Source organism: Haliaeetus leucocephalus, unplaced genomic scaffold, assembly GCF_000737465.1.
Source record: "Haliaeetus leucocephalus isolate CR32 unplaced genomic scaffold, Haliaeetus_leucocephalus-4.0 Scaffold284, whole genome shotgun sequence".
In the NCBI taxonomy this organism is placed as follows: domain Eukaryota; kingdom Metazoa; phylum Chordata; class Aves; order Accipitriformes; family Accipitridae; genus Haliaeetus; species Haliaeetus leucocephalus.
Window position 1 is genome coordinate 9,576,227 of NW_010972720.1, and position 23,014 is coordinate 9,599,240.

The 23,014-nt window shown below is 36.9% G+C and overlaps 1 protein-coding gene across 1 annotated transcript; it reads right to left on the reverse strand.

Annotated features, from left to right (window-relative positions):
- Positions 1 to 160: 160 nt before the first annotated feature.
- Positions 161 to 22,474, reverse strand: SLC7A2 (solute carrier family 7 (cationic amino acid transporter, y+ system), member 2). The gene is made up of 12 exons (XM_010570050.1): positions 22,410 to 22,474; positions 16,731 to 17,121; positions 15,318 to 15,473; positions 12,330 to 12,495; positions 11,631 to 11,767; positions 10,721 to 10,943; positions 8,071 to 8,210; positions 4,335 to 4,437; positions 2,923 to 3,128; positions 2,454 to 2,620; positions 1,389 to 1,497; positions 161 to 788 (listed from the first exon to the last, which is right to left on the reverse strand). The coding sequence occupies exons 2-12, from the start codon at positions 17,104 to 17,106 to the stop codon at positions 601 to 603; spliced, it is 1,971 nt and encodes a 656-aa protein (XP_010568352.1). The 5' UTR covers positions 17,107 to 17,121; positions 22,410 to 22,474; the 3' UTR covers positions 161 to 600.
- Between the last annotated feature and the right edge of the window lie 540 nt (positions 22,475 to 23,014).

A 23,014-nucleotide genomic window follows, 5' to 3' on the forward strand; every position in this document is an offset into this window, starting at 1 on the left:
GTCTTTGAAGTATCTTTACTGCTTGAGATCTCCATGACTACTGATTAGTAAAGGTAAGTAATTATTTCTTTTTACATAAATATATGATCCTCCACTTTTTGCAAAGTATCAGATCTGTACAATTACCATTCATTCTGCAAATACTTCTCAGGCCTGTCTGCAATTTATCTCCTGTGAGAGTTACTTCTGTAGAAAGAAGAGACCTATTAGATTGTGACCAAAACACATAACGAGATAAGGAGAAGGTACGAAAGGCACTTGTGTTCACAATGCAGTGTCAAATATTCAGAAGTTCTTGCAGGCAGTTCTAAAATTCTTTGTATTTTGTGATTGCCAGTGATTTGGATGACAGTTCAAACAACGCATCCAAATTTTTGCTTGCCAAAGGGTACTTCTCTTGTTTGCTTTATAATTTAAATATTAATGTCCATGCTGTCAGTTCTGAAATGGTGAAGATGGATTAGCAGCTTGTCCAAAATATCAGCCAGGCCTTGTAGTAAACACTTTCAAAAGGCACAATGTCGGCAGAAAGCTTTTGAAATTTCAGTCCGCAAGTAAAATGTCAATTAAAGGTTTAAAAGACTTGTATGTCTGCATAGATTAACATTCACTTGTCCTCTCATGTGCAAGAAATTGATCACTTTCATTTGCATTTTCAGGTTCATTCACTTCTTCCACAGGGTTCTTTTCTTGCAACCCACTATTTTCTGAACAAGAATCGTCATCCCCATCACTACGATGACCTTCAAGACTGTGTCTGATGCCATAAGCAAAGTAAATGAGGAAGCCTTCCAAAAGGAAAAAAAAAAAAAAAGTTAATAGGGTTTTCAGGCAAGCAGTGCCTTAAAAAGTAGTTAGTTATTAATTCCTGGCTGAACATATTTTCCAAAACAAGTCTCTTCTTCAGGTATCTTAATCAGAGCTCATGCTTTAGGTCTTCCCTGTTTCTATGGAAATTCCAGTGCATCATTTTTGCATAATTAAATGCTCTAATAGGTCATGGAAACTACTATCTCTAATTTATGTCTAGATGGAACTAATAAAATTTTCCATATCTTAAAGGAGAATGACTGATATACTGGGAAGAAACCTGTTACAAACAGGTTTCTGTACAATTTTAGCTATATTTATTAGGAAAAAAATTGTGGCTGATTGAAATTAGTCTTATGACTTTGATTCTTCCTATTACCTCAAAACTGTAATTACAATTTTGACTGCATATAAATACTGGTTCTGAAGCATGCTCTTGTTTTGATCAGAAATATCAGCTGACTTTTATTAAAATGCAGACTTTTTTTAAAATATTTAGAGGAAGAGAATCAAATGTTCTGAGATGGGATTCATGAATCCTAACATAAGAAATGACTGAAATGAACAGAAGTACCTACCAAGTGCCATCCAGAAGCTAAATCTGATCCAAGTGTCTCCACTTAATTGTACCATCAAGTAAATATTTACCAGGATACTGAATGATGGCAAAAATGGCAACAGTGGAACCTAAAAGGAAATATTTAATACATTTGTAATTAATACAGTTTCTTGCATGTCACACTTCAGTTATACAACACAAACTAGAGGTGACACATCTAATCACTAAAAAGGAATTGAAAAAAATAATTTACTGGAATATAGTAAAATTTTCTTTTTCACTGGGTTTAACCACCAGTTTTTACATATCTTAAACTTCTACAATACATTATGTTTAATACATATTCTCTAAGGCTGTGTAGAAAAACTGTTCCAGTTTGTGCTGAACATATACTCATGAATTCCTGTATCTACAGCTGAAAAATACTACATATTTATATATATACCCCTTCTTTCTGAAATGCCCCCCCAGCACCACCAGATTCCTTGACCTTCATCACTATGCTTCATTATTTCCATTAAATACTCCATTAAATAACTGATCTTAAAATGTAAGTGAAAGCTCGAAATGAAAGGATTATACTCTGGGAGGTACAAATTGTATTGTGGTCCAAAGCATTTGTACACTAATCAGGTTCTGAATCATTTTCCAGTTTCTAAGTGCTTAAATTGAGGTCTAAAATTACTTGGGTCTCAGCAATGTGCACTCTGAGGATGCACCTAAAGGAATACCTGGAAGATCAGTGCTGTCAGATCCACTAGTTGTACTAGCAGCCATTCACGCCAGCGTCAGTGGTACAGCCTTTTTCTGCAGCCACGCTCCTATTATGCGTGTCACACATTCAGTCTGTGGGCAATAAAACCCTTTGTCTAGTCCTGAGAAGATCTGAACTGGACTGCAGGTGCTGATGATTCAGCCATGACCATCCGCTGTGCTTACCTTCACCAGAAAACCTGCAATAGTGGCAGTGCAGAAAGACTGCCTGAAAAAGGACCATCTCTCTCTCTCTCTCTGCCCCTCTCCCACTTGTTAGAATCCATCCAAACCTCTCATTAGAGAATAACATGGAGAATATGTTATTCACCATAAAGGCCACTTTCTGCTGGTTCTGAGGCTGCCTTTGGATGAGGAGAATGGTGACTATGAAGGATGCCACCAACACAGCAAGAAGGCCAATACTCCAGGGCTCCAAGTTAGCAATGAAATTAATCCCGTATGTAGTGAGGACACTCAAGCCACAAACCAAGCAAGCTGTGTGAAAAACAAAATGATGGAAATAGGAAAGAAGTCACTTATTTCTGCATTGAAGAGGAAGTGACTTTTAAGAAGAATGATAGCAGGTCTTCAGTTATGATGAAAATGTTTCTTAATTAAAGGCAAATATACTAGACTACAGATTAGATGCATCAAGAATTATAAAAGCATTCTGCAGAATGACACATTAATTATGACTGAAAGGAGGCACGTTATCACTGGATTTTTAATTTTGTCTTTAATAAAATTACATTATTTATGTTAATGCATTATATGAGTTTGGACAGCTGAATACTTACCTAAGAGACCCACTAAAAAGTTAACAGTAGTTGCAGTCTGCTCAGTAGGTAAACTGGATGGATTAATCAGGGCCTGAAGACTGAAGTGATTCTCTTGTATCATATTTATCTGTGATTCACTTACTGCAGATTCCCTTTCAGATGCAGCCAAAGCTGCTTTTTCTGGAGAATATTTTGGTTGCTCATAGGTTAAACTGGGTTGGTACCTATGCATAAAACAAACAGGATAATAAAAAAAATTAAGTGAAGCAATACGACTCTAGGAATGTATTCAAATACTAAATTCTTTGCAGTAGAGATTTAGAATTTCCCAATTTATAACTGCACTGCAACAGCATGTATTATTAGTCAGTATCATACATAAAAAAACCTACGGCAACTCATCTTTTTTCTGGGTTTGTTTGGGGATTTTTTGGGGCAGTTTTTTAAGCTACGTGAATGCACCAATGAGTCAGATAAATGAGCAGTCTCATACAAAAAGAGGGAACAGGGTCTGGTGGTCAATGGCAGGGAAAGGATAGGGGACCTTCTTTCTGACTTGCTTCCCATACTGTAAGAGGCCTACTAACTGGCATAAACTCAAATTTTACATCTGCTTTGTTAGAATTTAAGTGTGGTTTTTAAAAGTGACTTATTTAAAATATGTCTTATGGGATAAAATAGTCTTCTCTTTTAAAGTGTAAATTATTGCAACAATGAATTTGAGCTGAATTTAAGCTGTTACACTTTTCAAAGTTAATTACTTAGCCTTAAGTAGTAAAGATGGACTTTTTAAGTTAAAAAGAGCAATACATAATAAAGTGAGCTGTAGCTACCAATATAGCAGTATTATTCCACAGCTTTACAAACAGAACAGATACCAGAGTTTACTGACAGGTATTTATAATCTCACTCATTGAGAGGTAATATTTGCACTCTCTTCTAGGGCTGCCACATCTTGAAACACTTGCCTGGTTTTATGTTTCTGAGTAGGGTAATACAAAGAAACTATCTGAACTTGTTCATCCTGTGAACTACCTAATCTACCCCTTTCACCTATAGCCCCCACAATGTAATAGGCCTGATGTACAGCCCAGATTGTATTCATATCAAAATATCATTCACTGATTCATCGTACACAAGCTTACATCTAGTACCTTTGGGACCAATGCTTGGACCGATACATCTGGAAAATAAAAGGTGCCTAGATTTCATATGAAGCTTTGACTTGACTAACTGCTATAGTGACATGACAATATATCATTTTTTTCTTTGATGAGTCACACTTCTTAGTAGTCAGTTATATGCATACAGCTAATTTTTAAAAATTTAGCTATCTAGCAAAAAACATACCCTGTAAATGTCACTTCTGTTTATATACTGACCAACACACAATAAACCACAGTAGAACACAAAGGATGTTTTTGACTCACCTAAGAATAAGGACACAGGTTGCCACAAGTGAATAAGCAAGAAGTGTACCTATAGACATCATGTCCACTAAAGCCTTTAGGTCAAACAGAAATGCCATTATAGCTAAAAAAGAAAAGAAAACACAAAATTTGTATGAGGCTGACATAGAATCATAGAATTGTTTAGGTTGGAAAAGACCTTTAAGCTCATCGAGTCCAACCGTAAGTGCTAAGATCAATATTAAAAAATATTAAGAAATAAGATTTTAAAATCTGTCCACAGTGTAACTTTACATTGTTCTACTGACAGCAATATGAATGAAATCACGGTAATCCTTAAAAACACATGTTTTAAGTCATCATCAACATTCCCAAACCTAATTCCCTACAGTTGGGAATCTCATTGATATAGATATGCACTGATGAGCCATACAGTCATGCTGCATAATCAAGCGATTAGTATTGGATTTATTTGGACATAAGTATTTGCACACACAGCTTGTTGAATTGGGGCCACATTAAAAATACATTTTTACAGATTAAGGTTCAGATCCTTCAACAGAATCTCACCAAAGCTGAGAGGATGGATCCCACTGCAAAACTGGGGAAAAATTATCACACCCAGTAGGTCACCGGTATGTAAAATTTCTGCTGAGCAGAGAAAGAGCTCAATGTAAAGAGGACTTTCAGGAGTTGTCTCAAATAAAATAGTTTTGTGGGGTTTTTAAAAGTTATTATCTTACAAAAAAACATTAAGTGGCTTTCAGGAGAGGCCATCAAAATCTCACAAGAATTAATATTCTTAAGATCACTGAAATCAGACACAGAAAATTCCATGATACTGAGAGTAATTATAGCCGTCTTTGAGTTTATAAAAGCTAATGCCACATTCTTTCGGAGATTCTGGAATGTCTTTTTTTGTCTATGCTGTTTGCACACAGACGCACATAGTTTATAAAGAAATTAGCACAAGCCACCACTAAATGAAAGGCTAATGCTAACTGATGTGAAATATATGTGGTCAAAGAACCTCTTAAAATAAAAACATTATTGAGATGCAGAAAGAATCTAAAAATACTTAATGTTTTGAATCATCAGTATTCCCAACATCAAAAGAAACTATTAAACATAACCTTTATAAACTGTATGTATATGCACAAACAAATTGTTCTATATTCAGAAATACTTATATATAATATTTATGTTACGTCCTTGTTAATATATTTGTAGGCAGGTGTATAAGTGCACAAACACACAAACACACATTTCCCTGGTATTTGATCCTGAAGGAAAAAGCAAAATGTGATTTGCTGAGAACAAGACTGCTGTGTTGCAGAAGTTTTATTTCATCTGTGAGTCTCCTTTTCCAATGAAGGAAGGAATACCGTCTTGTTTTCTTTAATGATGGTGGATGTTCCAAAATCCAAGAGGTCGTTTACGGGGTAGATTTCTGAATACCTCACTGCTTTGCACGCTCAAAAGAGCATAGGTAAGCAAAGCTGACGAAGAACAGACCTACTATAACCTCATGTACAGTGTCTGTATTTAATTTTTAATCCTAGCTTTGAAAGGCTACTTTGTAGCCCAGAATATTCTTTTACATTAGACCCGAACTGAAAAATGCCTGTAAGTTTCCGACTAAGAAAAAAAGACACAGCATCACTTTTCCACGTCTCTTCATTCTACTCCAAGAAACAACGTTAGATAATTCATGGTGAAACCTTGGACTGACACCAAAACGTTTCGCTATGTGCAGTTTTGCAATCATGATTACTACCTGTGAAAAGGTAAGTCACAGTAATAGCATGCGACAGTTGCCTCAGCTGTAGTCTTGGCCTGGTAACTTTAATTAAGGGGCAGAACATCTAATTGCCTTAACGTTTCTTAAAGCTATGAAACTGTCCATGCTATGAATGAACAGAAAAGTCAGATAATATAAGCTGTTGCATACATCCATAACTATTCTGGCAAAACTATTCATGACCACAAGTTACCAAATATGCATCTTTTTAAAAATACCAGCTGTCTTCAGGTAAGTTGTTGACACACCAAACTCCCCAAACTGTCTAAAAGCAGTCCAAGTGACGGCTGCTGCGTAGCTATAATCAGGGCTGTATAACTATATCAGTCAGTTTACCAGCTGGGTAATATGGTTTTCTTTCTCCTCATCATTACTGTGATTTCAGATAAAGATGTTCATTTCATCCTACATAACTGCACTTCCAAATTGTTTTAGGGGAATAAGTGAATGTTATAAATTCAAATAATGTAAAGTCAAAACAACAAAAGTAATTCTAAGCAATTTATTTGTACTCTGTCCAAAGAAAAGGGAACTGATTAATAACTGATAATGCTTCATGTGGGAACTATCCAGGCAGTGACTGTGCCTTCCCACATTATTATCAAGTACCCGGTGTGGGCAGTTCCAGTCTTGTGGCATCTGAGGATGACCCTGACTATAAATAATAATATTTTAGTCTCAGTTTGGAACCTCTTATTTGATATCAATTTTAGCCCGGGTTGCTAAATGTTATAAGGCATGTATTTCATATTTGAATTACTTTTAAGGTTTATTTATTTGCCTTTGAGTTAAATACTTCTAGAGCTTCCAGTTTTCCTGGGTAATTAGACATCCCACTGAAATGACAATGAAATTTGGGCATAGGTACATGTACATCTGCGAGAAGTATGGACAAAAGTGAAACAGTTTACCACAATTTTGTAAGCCTATACAAAACCAGAATCATTTTCTTTAGAAGAAAATTTTAAAATCTTTGTATTTTACACAAAAGTTGATCCTGCTGCGAATGTACAATTTTTTTCTCATGTCTTATAATAAAAAACCATGACAATTATTTTCCCCCCTTATAGATGTGATAAATTTATAGATTTCAGATAAGGAAACCTTGTAAGTAGAGCATCAGCCTAAGGGACCCAGATTAAATAACAAGCTTATTCACCATACAAGAGGCCAATATTAAAAAAAAAAAAACTAAAAAAAAAAAAATTTAATTCTGTGACATTAAGGACATCACCACCACCATGATTGGCATGATCTGGAGTTCTTACACCCTTTGATTACTCAGTAATTTTATTCCCATTGTACATGCAAGGGAAATTAACAAGCAGCCCTTTTCAAAAATATAAAGTACCATGCACGTGCATAGAGTGTTTAAATCTCAGTTTTAAGTAACACGGGCTTTGAGAGCTTACCAGAGATGACCCCTGCTGTCAAGGTGGCAGAAACTGGTGCCTGCCTCTTACTCACTTTGGCAAGAAAACTAAAGAGTAAACCATCGCGTGCCATGGCAAACAGAATTCGGGGCAAAGGGAACATAGAGCCGAGAAGACTAGAACAGAAAAATGTATAGTTCAAATACAGGTTATTAAAAGCACAATGCTTTACTGATAAACCCAACTACACAAAAAGAAAGCTTGGAAGAGTTAATGGGTTTAGGTATAGTTTTGGTTTAGGCTCTGTGTTGCTGCTCTTGGTTTTTTGTTTGGTTGACTGATGTTCTTGGTTTTAGGTTGTTGTTTGTTTTGACCTGGGCTTTGAAAGCACCTGAGATTAACCAATGCATACAAAATCTGTGGTAGAGAAAAGTTTTACTGGTAGCCTACTTTACCTGGCAACAATCAGATTTGATCATTTCAGTCCAAAGCAAATCAAAGCTGCACAACAGTGGTTTATTTCCATATATGCAATGTGCTTAGCAGTGCACTTTTCTTTACAAGGATCAACTCTTAGTCTCACCTGCTACTGCACCAGACGATAGAGTAGCAACTAGTGGGGTCTTCGTTTTGGAACTGATTTGAGCTAGACATTTGAAAAGCAACCCATCCTTCGCCATAGCATAGATTACACGTGGCATTGGGAAAATGGATCCAAGAAGACTGAGTAAAAAGCAAACACATGCAACATGGCAAACACAGTTCATGCAGAGTTGTATCATGGACAAGAAAAAAAATGTTAATTAATGGCATGTATAGAAACAAAATTTATGATTGTAAGACAAAACCAGAAAGCCCCACAGCCCAAGATACTACAGATCAGACACAAAGAGAATTTTTTTTTCCCTGTAAAGTCGATTGCTTTTTTCTTTCTTTTAATTAACATAGGTAATAGAATTGCTTCATCAGAGACAATTCAGATTAGCAAAGTAACTCTTGCCATCACTGTAGTTCTTGGGTATTAGTGGACCAGGAACATGTTCCAGGTCACACTAACTATGCAATTAAGCTTTAGTATTCCTGGAGAAAGTCTGTCAGTCAGCAGCAGCAAATCAATAAGCATTAGCAGCATCTCTTACACTCTACTTTTCCATGTGAGGCTGCTGATTAACAGTAATTCAAAGTAAGCACCATATAGTTATACTTGGGCACATTATTTCTTTCAATTAAAGCACCTCTAGCCAAGCTTCATTAAGATCCTTTCTTTTTTTGGAAGAAGCAAAGCTAATTAATTTAGATTTGTTATTAGCAGAACACAGAAAGCTTTTAAACTCTTGATAACTCGAAGCTCTTTTGAAACATACTTCTTTAATTAGGTGGTTTCTTTCCCTCAAAGCGAAATAATTGTAATTAAGACAACCAAAAACATTGAAAAGACAAAAGGCAAAATCATAGCCAGTATAACCTCTGCAGCAAGCACACTAGTTTTTAACCAGGTGAATGGTTGCCTTTCTTACTTTAGGGAATCGACTGTGTCACTTACAGAAGGCACAGCTATTACATACCACAGATGCTATGTACCTCCAGTAATGCTCGTGAGACACAAGTGTTAAGGTTAAACACACATGAGAAGTTTCATTGCGCATGAACTGATTTTGATATATGAATGTCCCTTCCAAAAAAGAATGTTTCCTGAATAAGGGTGACAATTGATTTTTCAAATAAGGGTACTGTTAAAATCCACTGCCAAATTTTTTGCTGTTGTGGCTTTGTAAAATTTATTTGTCCTACCCCTCTTTAAGTACATTCACAAATAACAGAAATATTAACAAGCATCTTTACCCTGAGGAAACAATTCATGACATAACATAATAAGAGGTAACTATATGGACCAAAAGCAATGATCCCAACTTCTTTTCTTAATTATACCTCTAAACTGAGGAATATGAAATATAATTTCCTTTGTTTTGTTCTAAACTGACATCAGTCAATACACTGAAAGATTAACCTCTCTGTATAAGTAAATACAATTCTTCAGAACACACTGGAAAAAAAGACCAGCAGTTCAAATTTCTGCAAAAGCGTTTTACCATCTCAGTTAATTTTGTTTTCCAGTATTAATGTATTTAATCTAGTTTCTGCTTATAGATCACTTTTACTATTTATCAATATAGAGGAAAAATTCAGTAAAACCCTCCAAACTGAGGGGACCATGACAACTAGATAGAAAATAACTATAATCCCAGAATGAACTGTGTAACTATGACATTATTCAGTCAGCCCAACAATTCTTTTAATGTCATTCCTTTTTCCATCCCCTCCTACAACAAAGTATTCCTTTCCTTTAAACCACTGTCCACAATCAGCGTGCTCATCTTCAGGCTAATGCTTACAGGGTTATCTCAGAGTGCTGTCAGCATTAGTGCTTCAACAGACATGTCATTTTCCTTTGTGGAAAGGCAGCCAGCATTCTTACCACTGAAGCTCATGTAAATGACTTCAGGTAGAAGATTGGCATCAGCATTTTTCTATCCCTAAATTCAAGTATCAAGCAATTTTCAGTTCTATGAAAGTATTTATACCACATTACAACAGGGGTGTAGTACGTATGATAACATATTAATATATCTCATGACCTCCCATATCTTTTTAATCAAAATAACACATTGAGGTTACATCCACAGTTTCACAAAGGGGAATAAATTATAATATTTTCACAGCTATAATCTATAGCTCAATACCCACACAGAAACCACAGGATGATGTCAGAAGACAGACTGGCTACTGGAGGAAAACAGAGACAGGCAACGAAGATGAGGAGTGGAGCTAGTTAATCATCTCTTCAATTTTGCCTGCAAATACACAGAGCCCATAAAGCTGCTGAGTCATTGGGAGTGGACAGCAAGAAAGGACAAAATGGGTAAGGTTTATTTTATCAGTTAATAAAGACAACTTTGAGGTTGTATGTCTGAAAATGCTTATTTTAATAAAAAAAAACTTTTGGGTAGTAAACCGAAGAGGTAGACTTCAATAACAGTATAGTTTAAAAAAGGAACTTAAATTAATGCACCTACTGTGATCAAGACCTGCTTAAGTCTAAAACATGCTTATAATGCTTATTGCTAATCCTTTGCATGAACTGAGCCTTCAAAATGAATGCATGAACATATATTTAAATGTCATATATTATCCATCAGCTTTTCCCAATAAAATTAGTTTTTCAATGTCTTTACCTTGTAGACAAAGCACAGAGGGATCCTACTGCTACAACATATTTCGCAGGACCCCATCCAACATATTCGAATGCTACTGGCAGAGGACTTTTCTCATCTAGTAGATAGTATGGCATCATAAGTGTCAGTGCAGCTGAAACCCCAAAATAGGCCATGAAACAGACAAGCAGGGACACCACAATTCCTATGGGTATGGCTTTCTGAGGATTCTTGACCTCTTCTCCTGAAAAAAGGAAAAAAAAATAACCCACCAAAAATTCTTACTCATTTCTACCTTCAGCTTTAAAAGATAACATCAAATACAAATCATTTATTAATCTAAGCTATGGGAATCATATTTGTAATAAAAGTTTTAAAAATCTGTATAAAATAAGCACAGTGACACAGAACAAAACTCAGTATTTTGTTGCCAGAAATAGCACTAAAAAAAATAGAGGTAAACTACAGAACATAAAATACATTCTGTATTTAGAGTACTCAAAGCCCATAATTTCTAATTATTTACCTACAGTTTATAAGTTCAATGTACTCATTTCCTATCAGCCATATACAAGCCAGCCTTTAGGAGAGATACCTCATCTCAGAAAACTCTAAAAGTGAGCAGGTGATTAATATGATTTGGGCAGAAAAAAATTGTATAGTAAGCACTTCCCAGACTTAGAAAGCAACAATTAATTTCTTTAGAACAGGAATAAAATAAGTAAAAACTCCTCCTCCCTCCCAGAACGATAGCCACATTCAGGAATGAACTCAGGCTCATTCTACATGGACTGAAGGAAGTTTAGGAGAAAGCAAAGGAAGAACAACAGTAGACAGATTGTTACGTTTGTGGGTTTGGTTTCTTTTTACAAAAACCCCATGTTATACATATATACTTATATGTATATACACACACATATAGGTACTATACCAGTTGTTGCAATGCAGTCAAATCCTACAAAAGCATAAAAACAGGTTGCAGCACCAGCCAATGTTCCTGTGAAACCATATGGCATAAAGCCACCACTCCCGTATATACTTGTCACATTCTCACAGGATGAGCAATTCCTATAAAGAACAAAAATACAGCAGAAAAAAAACTTATTTATTATTGGTAGAACAAACACATGCATCTTCCTCCCCTACCACTCTGGAAAAACATGTTAAAATGCTCTTGTCAAGACAGAGTTCTGCTTTACAAAACTGCATGAGAAGACATTTTTATGTCAAAGCTCCTAAGAAAGACAAAAATTACAGTAAATGGAAGAATACCAGAATCGAGTAACTATCATCTTACTCACTTTGCAGTTTATGGCAAAACACATTAAAACACTAATGGTGTAGGCAACTCTTGCAGTCATACTCACATACTGCAGTTAATACATGGCTTAAGGACGAGAAGCCAGTAACCTCTGAAATGGCTACAGACAACAGTATTGAAATAAGATGATTTTTTAAAGGAAACTACAAACAAGAAAATAAAATATATTTTTAAGGGAATAAAAAGTTTATCATTCCCAGCAACAGAGCTATTAGTTGAGATATTACCTGCAATACCACTAAAGCAAGTATAACAGAAAATTGTTTGGAATATGAGCAAGGAAATTGATTTAAAAAAAATAAAAATTACTCTGTTTCTGCAGTAAGGTTTATGAGATACTCTTCACTTATTTTCCAGTTGCCAGCATCTCCTTTCACAAAACCAGAAATCATAACGAAGAGCAGGACCAAGATGTTAATAGCAGTGAAAATTTTGTTCACCCATGCAGATTCTTTTACTCCAAAAGATAAAAGACCTATAAAAGAAAAATATTTTATAGATGTGAATGATCCCTTAAATTAATAAAATTACATTTTATAGAAGATATACATGCAAGTACTATGAATAATACTAAAAAAACAGTACTATATTTTATACTTCTAAAAAGCAGTATCACAAATTTCCTAGACTCTTTGACAGCATGGCAGTAGGCAAATGTATTGGAAACCACAAACCAGAAAGCTTCTTTAATTGTATTCTTTGAGTATTTAAAAGTATTTTGAGCAATTGTTACTTACTGCTTTTCTAAGATTCCAATTCATATCTCTATTTTATGCGATGGAGCAAAAATAGGTACAAGAATTCTATGCCTAGTAAAAACAGATTGGTAGAATCTATTCCTTATAGGACAATTACTCATTAGATTAATAAAATAAGCAAAATTATTAGATAATAATGTAATCTGTTCACTCTAAGTTTTTCAGGACATATCCATCACAGAGTAAAAGTCCCATTTCCTAGCTCATTAATAAAACCTTTAAAAGAAATGCATGCCTCCTGTTCATAAACACTGATTCATAGAGATTCTAGAGAACAGTCTGATACAAAATATGCACGCCTGAGGTTGCAGAGTAGTACATTTAAACAATCTGAAAGTTATTCCATCAGGATCCTACTGTGTCAGTAGATTTGTAACAACTGTAAGTGTACTAACAGTTTAATGGAAGAGCAGGCAGTGAGCAGATCAGGAAAAATTAAATACAATGGGAAAGCCTCCACAGGTTCTTTGCACTCTAAGCATTTCCACTAATATCACATACATGCTTTCCCTCATTATTTAGAGATTAAGTCTGAAAATTTTAAGCCTCTCAAGATAATGTCTAAAAGATTTCTGACTCTGTTAATGAGACATTTGCTCTCTTATCACAACACAGAATTTATCATATGAGCAGCTCGAGTTTTCTTCACCAATGGCATTTTTATTGGAAATAGGTGTATGCTTTCTTTAGCTCAATTTTTCCCAAGAAGGTAGTGTCTCAATCAGTCTAATACAGTATGAAACAGAGCGTATACATTTTTTTAAAGTCCTTTCTGTAAGAAAAAAAAAATCCCCAAACCAGATTTCTGTGTGCTTTCCCTTGTGCTTAGCACATAACATTTTCTGTAAAACATCATCTGCTACTCCTATGATTCAGCTTTGCGCAGCTCAGAATCCAATTACTGTATCATGCTCAGCCTACACAGTCCTGAGCCATCCCCACTGCCCCTCCTCTCAGCAGCGGTGAATTCCACCCAGTTCATTTACTGGTGGTTTGGCTGCTTACTACAGAGACCTGGAGGGATAATTTGCAGCACAAGCAGAAGAGAAGTGAAGAAGGAATGATGGTGGGGGTGAAAAGACAGGATATAAATGAAAACTCAGGAGCAGAGGTGAACCACAGGAGAAACATGTCCTCTTCTATCAAGAATCTCTACTTCTTATGTTAGGAAGCAGCAGTGGCAGAGGACAAAACAAAAAAGGTGGCAGCATCTATACTAGCATTTTATAGTTCGGTTTGTGAGTTTCAGTGTTCTGCTTTTCAAAATGTTATTTTTTTCCTCCTTCCTTCGGAAGAGGTGAAACTGAAAGGTCTGTTCCAGCTACATACCAAATTCATTCCCATCCCTCCTGAAGACATAAGGGTCTGAGTTGGTCCTATAAGCAACTCTGAGCCACAAACATGGCAGGATGCTGGACTAAACCTTGTCTAGCAAACTCCCTGATCTTCCTAAGTGTGGGAACTCATCTTGCTATGTCCAGAGGCCTAACAAAAGCTTCAGATGCACTGGTCACTCATTCTAGCATTAGGAGTTGAACAGAAACATTTTCCTAGGTACCGAGTCCAAAAAAGCCACTCATAACAGAATAACAGAAGAGGAGGTTATACCCATATAACTTAGTTTCACTTTCAGAGAATAAAAGCTCCTGCTTTTGTTTGATCTAAAGACAGACTGAACATGACAAATATTTGAGATATGGGTAAGACCTCTACTGAATACTGAAACGTATTGGCTGAAAACAAACTACACACTTTAGAAAACACTGCTTCCTTCATGCCTGGTGGCAGTAAGAACATTTCCTTGTAGAGAGCAATTGTTAAATGCGAACATGCAAATAAGTTGCAGTATTTCTGAGCTTTCTGATTCCTCAAAAAGCAGACAGTTGGTGTCAATTTTTGTGATTTAAAAACATGATACATGAGGAATGATGAAAAAGAAACAGAACGGAGTGGAGCAGACATGAAAGGTTTACTCAGGTTTCAAATTGGTCTGCTGGGCCATGCCAGTACCTTGGAGTGCCCTTTAGCTCAAACAAGTTCTAGGCTAAACAACTCTTTTGAAGACTTAAAAAGGGGAAAGTTATTTTATACCAAATAAGTTAACAATTTAGAGGGAAAAAAAAACCTTACAAATACCCACTATATGCACAGTGTGTGATTTAAGGAGACAAGTCACATCACCAAACTACAGAGTTTCAGTGTCCCTCTGAAAGCATTTACCAGTGATAAAACCATAAAAACCACACAGAACTGTATAATTTTCCTATTATCACCGATCTGTATTATGGGTTTTATAAAAAAGTACTGACAAGTGATTATTTCATGTCTCAGCTTCAACAAAAGTAGAGGGTACACATGAAAATTTCATTATATACATTTAATTCCCAGAGTCATTGTGTCAATACACAAATGCGCATCTGGACTTCTTAAACATTATTAAGGTATTTCTGGTAAAACACAAACTACACTTTAGCATTTTTGTCTGTAAGAAACACTCTGACATCACAACCAGCATAAATGAAGCCATATATTGTCTTACCTGATAAAAGTAATATAAGGAATACAGCAAAGAAGTCAGGATACTCTGCTAGCCCAGAGTAATTCATTTTGAAGTAGGTTCTGAAGAAATGACCAATCTGTTTTCCAAGAAGTTCATCAAAGGTACCACTCCAGGCTCTTGCTACACTTGATGTACCTTCATAAAATACATGCATGTTTAGGATGTACAATGGGATACAGTTACTTCTACTGAAAAAGAAATAAAACTAACCATGTTGCTACTTGCATTTAAAGAAGCAGAGCTTGTGTTAAAACAGTGATTTTGTTTTGCTGAGGAATTTTAACATTTTAGAGTTTTTCTACATAGTTAAATGGTAACATATTATTCTACAACTAAAATATACAAAGTTGTACTTTATTTATTCCCAAAATATTGCAGAAATTATTTCTGTATCATTTATACCTGATGTCATTCTGGAAGACACTTATTTCTAAAGTTACAATATGGTATATGTTAAACAATATAAAGCAATGTAAGAAAGCAGTTTAAAAAAGAACATGAAGGAAAGTTTGTCCACCTGGAAGTAAAGCAAAAAAAACACTCTCAAGATTTATGTTGCTAGTGTTAGTATTTAAGATTAATACTTTCCTCTGGTAAAGAATGCACGTGGCCACAGCTAAATGCAACCTTACTTTTACAACTCTCCTATCATGAAATACACTTCAATACAATGCTTGGGCATATTGATTTTGTAGTGATTTTGTCAACAGTCCTGTAGTTAGGTATACATATACAGTTAGGCATGCTTATACACAATATAATGGGCACTTGGAACACATACCTCTTGGAGAAAACGTTTTTGAATCAAAAAATGTCATCTCTGCTAAAGCACTGAAATAGTTATTTGAATATCTGCCACATAAGCATTGATTTTATTCAGACCTGGTCAACTTTGTATTTTATGGGATTACGAGATAGGACACTATTTAATTAGCATGAGGCTATAGGAACAAGTTAGTACTTAAACACCATGATTTTCTTGAAGCAAGATACTATAGTGATGGGGTCCCTGTAAATGTCCTTGCTGTGTATATACAGAAAAAAAAATGTTTATTGCTTTTACTGAAATTATTCTTGCTGGCCAAAACCAGCAAAAGAAATTTATTCTTATGCATCATCACTGAATTGTCTGACACAATTTTCATACAAGGTATGCAGTTCTTGCTGCTGAAGACACGCTGTTTACAAAAGCATCTTGCAAAAAAACCTGTTTCCAATGGTGATGCACAGGAGGAAATAACCTAATCAAATTACTTTGGTTATTTCATCTCAGCAGAAGTAAAAAGCAGTAGTAGCTAAGTATAGAGACAGAAAAGAAAGACAGACTCAAATCTGTATCTTATATCTGCTGTCGCAGAAACCCTTGAGACCTGTGTTTGTTCTTAAGCTTACCTATAACATAGGATAAAATGAGGTTCCAACCAGTGATAAAAGCCCACAGTTCACCAACAGTTACGTAAGTATACAAATATGCAGAACCAGTCTTGGGAACACGAGCACCAAACTCAGCGTAGCAGAGACCTGCCATCACAGATGCCAGCGCAGCAATGAGGAAAGAAACAACGATGCTAGGTCCAGAATCCGATTTGGCTACTTCTCCAGCAAGGACATAAACGCCAGCACCAAGGGTACTTCCTACTCCCAGGGCTATAAGGTCCACCGTTGATAAGCATCGGCACAACTTGGAGTCCTCAAGACTTTCACCATTGACATTCTTCTTCCGCACCAGACACCGAACAAAGGACAAAGCTGGTCCACAGGGCAACATGGTGGATGTAGAGCTCTGAAATAAAAGAAATAATTAAGGTACGTAAAAGGTAGCATAGACACTGGTGAAAAACAATGAAAAACCATATTTGCATAAAGAACTTTAATCACACCTACTAATTAATATATTTACACTCTTCTGTGACATTAAATTAGCTGGCATGTGCTTTTAAATAATATCTCAAAGAGGCAGCATTAATGTGCAAGCTCTGCCTTTCTTTACCTATTTGTTTGAATTGTATTGTTGATGACTGAGAGTTTGGTAAGAATTAAGCGATACCATCTGCCATCTCCCCAAACTGATGTTCGTCTTTGCAGCTCATACCAAAAATGTCTATTCTCTGCTCATGATTTGTTAAGTGGAACCCTCCTGGGAACTGAGAATCTTTTTTCATTTAGACAAGATATTTTGCTGGTAGATTCCTCTCCAGTCTCTATCAGTTTCCTCAACCAGTAAAGGGCATTTCTACTCACAAGAGTTCAATCCTCTAACAGCAATGACTTTGCATCAAGATGGATAGCTCACTCAACAGTGTTTGATCCTAGAACAGAGTCAGAAGCAAGAAAACTGCCATCCTGATATGAGACTGCTTGAAAAAAAAATCCCCTTAGGTATGAAAAAGATATCTCTGTGCAGAAACATTTTCTCCCTATTCCTGTAATAGCTCCCCAAGTACACTCAGACATGCCATTTCTGTATTCAAAGAGCATTTAAAAAAAAAAAAAAAAAAGCTCTCCACTCCCTTTCAAGGAAAGGGAATTTGATAAAGGATAGTGAATGAAATTGAACAGCTCTCGGCAGTGATGCTTAATGCCCATTAGAAAGGTGATAGCTGCCCCAGGACAGTGGAAGGAGGCAAGACAGGCAAGTTTCCAAAGCTCTGCTGCAATTAGGCAGTCCTTTCAGCCCGGCAGACTCCCAGAGACAAGTATCTGCCCACGGTATGTAGATTTCATCCACTGAGGAGATTTCACACATCAGCTTCAGAACTACAATGATGTGCACGTCAGCAGACAGAAGAGATCCATAAGCTCTTCCAAGGGGAATCAACATTGAACTGTTCAGGCAAAATCCCCTGCTGTAGCTCCTGAACTCTTCAGTAAAAGCAGCCTTTCTTCGGGCCTGAGGCACTCCACTCCTCCAAAGCCAGGTTTGTCTATCCTGGGTGGTATTGACAAGTATTCCCAAGGCCACTATGTCTTTTTCCAAAGCTACAGCAATCACTTAGGATGTGATATTAATATCCTCTTTAGGCTGTAGCCCATGGCAGCAATGCTCTTGTGACTTCATGCCCTTCACCTTAGCAATTCCACTGTTGCAGAAATGTGGCATTATTTTAAGGAATTATTTCCCCCATCCGCCAAATGACAGTTCATTTGGTATTTCATTAACAGGGAAAATACTCTGGCAGACATTGTTCTCAGAACACTAAAAAGTTTCCAAGACTTTTGTTATTCAAAGGGCATCTCAGATTGCTCTGCTCTTTGCAATTTGGGACAAGAAGTCCTGAAGGTTGTAAAGCCATCTATTGCAGTGGCCAGCTGGGTGATACTATGGTTTTCTTTGCTAAGAAGGAATCCTTGTGACAAAATAGGAGGTTTTTTTCTGCTTCTGCTTTTTCTGATTCTTGTGGAGAGGACAGGAGGCTGGTTCTTGCTAGCCACAAGCCAGTAAGATGAAACACCAGTTCTGACTCAAACTCACCCTTTCTTTAGCCTTTAAAAACTGGAGCACAACCAAAACCAACTTCAAGATACAAACTTTGTGTCTGTAGAGAAAAAAAAAAATAATCTCATACGCATGAGAAATGTGTCTTTTTAGGTATACCCATCCTAACATGGACTTGAACACACATCCTTTTACGACGAGCACTGCAATCCAGAACATCTTACTGTACTTACTATACTAGTTTCCTATACTTACTATGCAGATATGTATAATAATGTCTGAACACTGCTTCACAACTTCTGTTGCTGTGTACCAAGTGCAGCGTTGTACCTCAGACATGGCTCCCTTTCAGATTTGGCCAAGCCATCCCAAGACTCCGGTACTGATCACTTCATGCTTGGTAGGAAGGTGCAGCAGGAAGAACTGATGAGCTTGTGAGGGTATTTGGCCTCCACACAGGACCAAATGACATAGGTAAGTGGTGGCAAAGTGTCTTCAGAAATCACTGACAAGTGTAACCTTTTTCTGAGGTGTCCCTTGTAAGACAGATCCTTCAACACAGACCCACTGCAAGAGAACAACCTGGGCTCTGACTCAGTGCTGATGTGTGCTGACTCACAAGCATGGTTTATCCTAACACTGTGGCTGAGCACGTCTCACACTCAAAAACTAACCTAAAGAAACAAAGAAGGTAACAGCTGGGTGTGCCTTTTGGTGGCAGCATTGTCCTAGATAAGCTTACACCGACTGCAACCACAGACTTTAAAAGGGTCTTATTCCTGCACCGGCATGATTGGGCAAACCTCAGGGTTTCCTTTTCTGTTGAGCTTTGGGACAGAGAGGAACATGAAGCAGGGTAAGTGAACACGGGAAAAAATGCTCTCCCCTACTTTTTGACCAGCAGGTCTCAGTATTTTCCTAATTGCTCCTTTTTACTTCCTTCTTTCCCCGCTGCAGTCTAAGCCTGCCTCACCCCAGCAGACGGTTGTGGCCTCTGCTTCCTCTTCACCTCTGCTGCCATGAGTTCCATCAGCACTGGCCCGGGCCCCTGCTGAAGGTCCTGCACAGCTGATGAGCGCTGGCTCTTCTCTGAGCCTTCCTGGGGAGGCACACGTGACAGCTTGGGAAATGGGATTTGGGGTAATATATTGGGTAAGCAATCAAGAAGCAAGTGAGCTCTCCTAATGCTCTGCTGCTGACAAAGCTCACAGTGCTTCTGAGGCATCTCTGAGGCACCTCTTCTATGTTTCTTAGAGCAGACTTGCATACCTGCCTGCCTTTGAACAGCAGCATTAGGCATGTAGCCTGAAAGTGCAATCCGTCAGGGTGGGCTGAGTTGTTCATGCAGTTTAAGCAGAGTAAAGATTGAATCCTGAGCTTATACAGAGTTTAAGCATAGGGAATTAGTGATAAGAAACCAAAAAGGAAAATGCCCTTGCACTCACTAACAGTGTGCAGTTATTTCTAATGAAGGTGAGGAGCACACCCAACCTGTTGCTTCTGCCATGCTTTCAAACCTGTTCTAGGCTCCACTTCAGTGAAGTCTACTTTAGAGAGACATTTGTCACAAGCAAACACCCATGAAGTCCATTTGTCACTGACCTTGGCATGTTCCTTTGGCTGTGTACAACTGAGGTGGCAGCTCTCTGGCTCTGCATGCCCTGGGTCACTGCACTTCTGAAGTCACTTTTGGACTAAGTTTTTCTTTAGCTACAGATTACTCTATAACACGCAATATGCCTCCAACAGTCCTCCGAAAAACGGAGGCCCCAGTTCAACTGCCTTAGACTTGAGGACCAATGTTCAGCCCATATTCAAGCCTCCTCCTTCCTTGAACACATTCCTAGAAAGAATCGCAATGTCATCCACAGTTTTACCCCTTCCAACTGCATGCAACAAAGAGACAGGCAGGACAGGAGGACTTAATTTAGACAGGAAAGGAATTGGAGAGATCTATCTAACATAGGGGGGGAAAAACCCCAAAAGCTTCCATGACTGTCTAATGGGCAGTCATGGTATTTGTCAGAGTACTTGAATAAGCACAGGTATTTCCCCAATCCCTTTTGTTCTTTATTGTCTTGGGGCTTTTTTCTCTACAGTAGCTGCTGATAGACCCTTCTTAATTTCAGTCTTTCCTGGCCAGTTGTAAACTGGACAATTTACTGCTTGACCACCACACATCTGAATGATGAGTTCAGCTTTATCATTCATACCAGCATTTCCATTCAGATAGATATCAGCAACATTTAATGGTTGTCCATTATTAGCCCTCTTCTAGCAGGAAAAGTTTGGTGTCAAAAAACTTGTAACTACAAACACAATGCAAGGGACAAAGTCTCCATCTGCAAAGTTTGTATTCATCTTTAAAATTGCTTTGACTGCTTCACAGTCATGTAAAATCTACCATTTTTGCAAAGTATTTTCCATGTAAAAATGATCTAACAACCTCCTACCCCAAAACAAAACACAAACAATAGGTGGGTATTGGAGCAAAGAAGTAACTTATATCATGTATTGCCACACTGTTTCATTAAAATAACATTTTAATTTAATTACGTGTAATAACTTAGTACACATCAAACTCAGCCTACAGGTGGGAAAACCCAAAGTTTTACTGCAGTTGCCATTCAGCTTTTCCTACAAAATTTTCTGTTAAAAGCTCTAATACAAAAGATATAAATCTCATATGGAAAGCAACTGTTATAATGCAATATAAAACCTCTGAAAGTTTTAATACTGTTATTGAGATGTATGTTTAAAGATTCCTGAAGCAAAAGTAACTTAAAGATATTTTACTTATAAACTATTTTGTTCGTCTAATATTATGTACTGTAATATACTACAAATTTTAGGTGTGGTAGTTTAACATTTTAAACAGCATACCAATTATGGAGAAAATACTCCAATAAGTCTGTAACATATTGAAAAGGGGAAAATATAAAAATATAATGATTAGATACAGATTAATTTAGAGTCTTCCTTCAGCCTCATTTTCCTGAAAAAAACTGTAAAAGTTTATATTTTATATTTTCCATCTGTAGAATTTATGAGAAAATTTCTGTTTGCTCTTAAGTACATTTAACCTTATTCAAAATTGCAGTATTGCATTGATTAGATCTAGTGCAATAATATATGAAAGTAAAAGAATTCAGAGATGAAGCAAAATGAGGTATAGTCTATGATTTTCCTGTGTGTACACACATGCACAGACAATACATGATTTTACTGCAAGTGTCCTAAAAGTTGATGTTGTGCCCAAGACTTTCACAAAACTCCTAATGCCTCATAATATTTTAAGTAGTGTACTTAAATAATACTTAAAGCCCTAAAATTGGAAAGCAGCACCTGTAACAGAAGTCTAATATGTATAAAACAGAAAAGGAAAGCTTTATCATCCAAAAGCTGAAACACCTTCCAGCAGTCTGGGAAGGAAAACATAAATTGCATCTTCTATATATTAACACTGTAATTTGCACTTTGTCAGAGACACAATAATGCTGTAATATAAACTAAATGTAATACCACATACCACAGCTCTTGCTACTCAAAAAGCACATATGTTAAAGGCAAAGTTTCCTAAAATAAGCTACGCTGCTTTCGGGTTGCCTCTTTCAGCAGTAAACTTCATTACAAACCTGATTCAGAGCAACTTCTGCTGGGCAGACTTCTGGTCCTCTTACCCAGTCCCAAACTTCTGCCGTCTTAATGGAAGAGTAATGACTGAAAGTGATTTTATTAAAATATTTGCTTTAAAAGCCAGCTGTAGGTGGTGTGAAAGCTCTCAGTGCTGAGGGGGTGGAGGCTCAGCAGCCCAGTGATTGGAGGGCTGCTAGCCGGCCAGTTATTTGCCCAGCCAAGGCAGGGGGGGAGACTCTTGCTGCTGTCCAGATAAATCGTATCCACTGTCTTCACAACACAAAATCCAACTGGAATAGCATTTTCTACATTTAAACACACCTATGTGCTTGCGTACAAAACGCACACTGTAGTGAGGGTACCCACCGCACATCCCCCATGGACTCCTTTTACATATCCTGAAGGAAAAGCAAAAATGTGGATGTCAAACTTGGTCTCCCACTGCGAAAATGAAGTTATCCCACTGCCCTTGTAAAAAATAAACTGGCTTTGAAGAATATTTAAGGATACTTTTTAATGCTTTGAAACCTGAATGCAATAGCGTAGCATGAAAACTGCTTTGGCTAAGTAAATTTCAGAAGAATATAAATAATTTGAAAAGTAT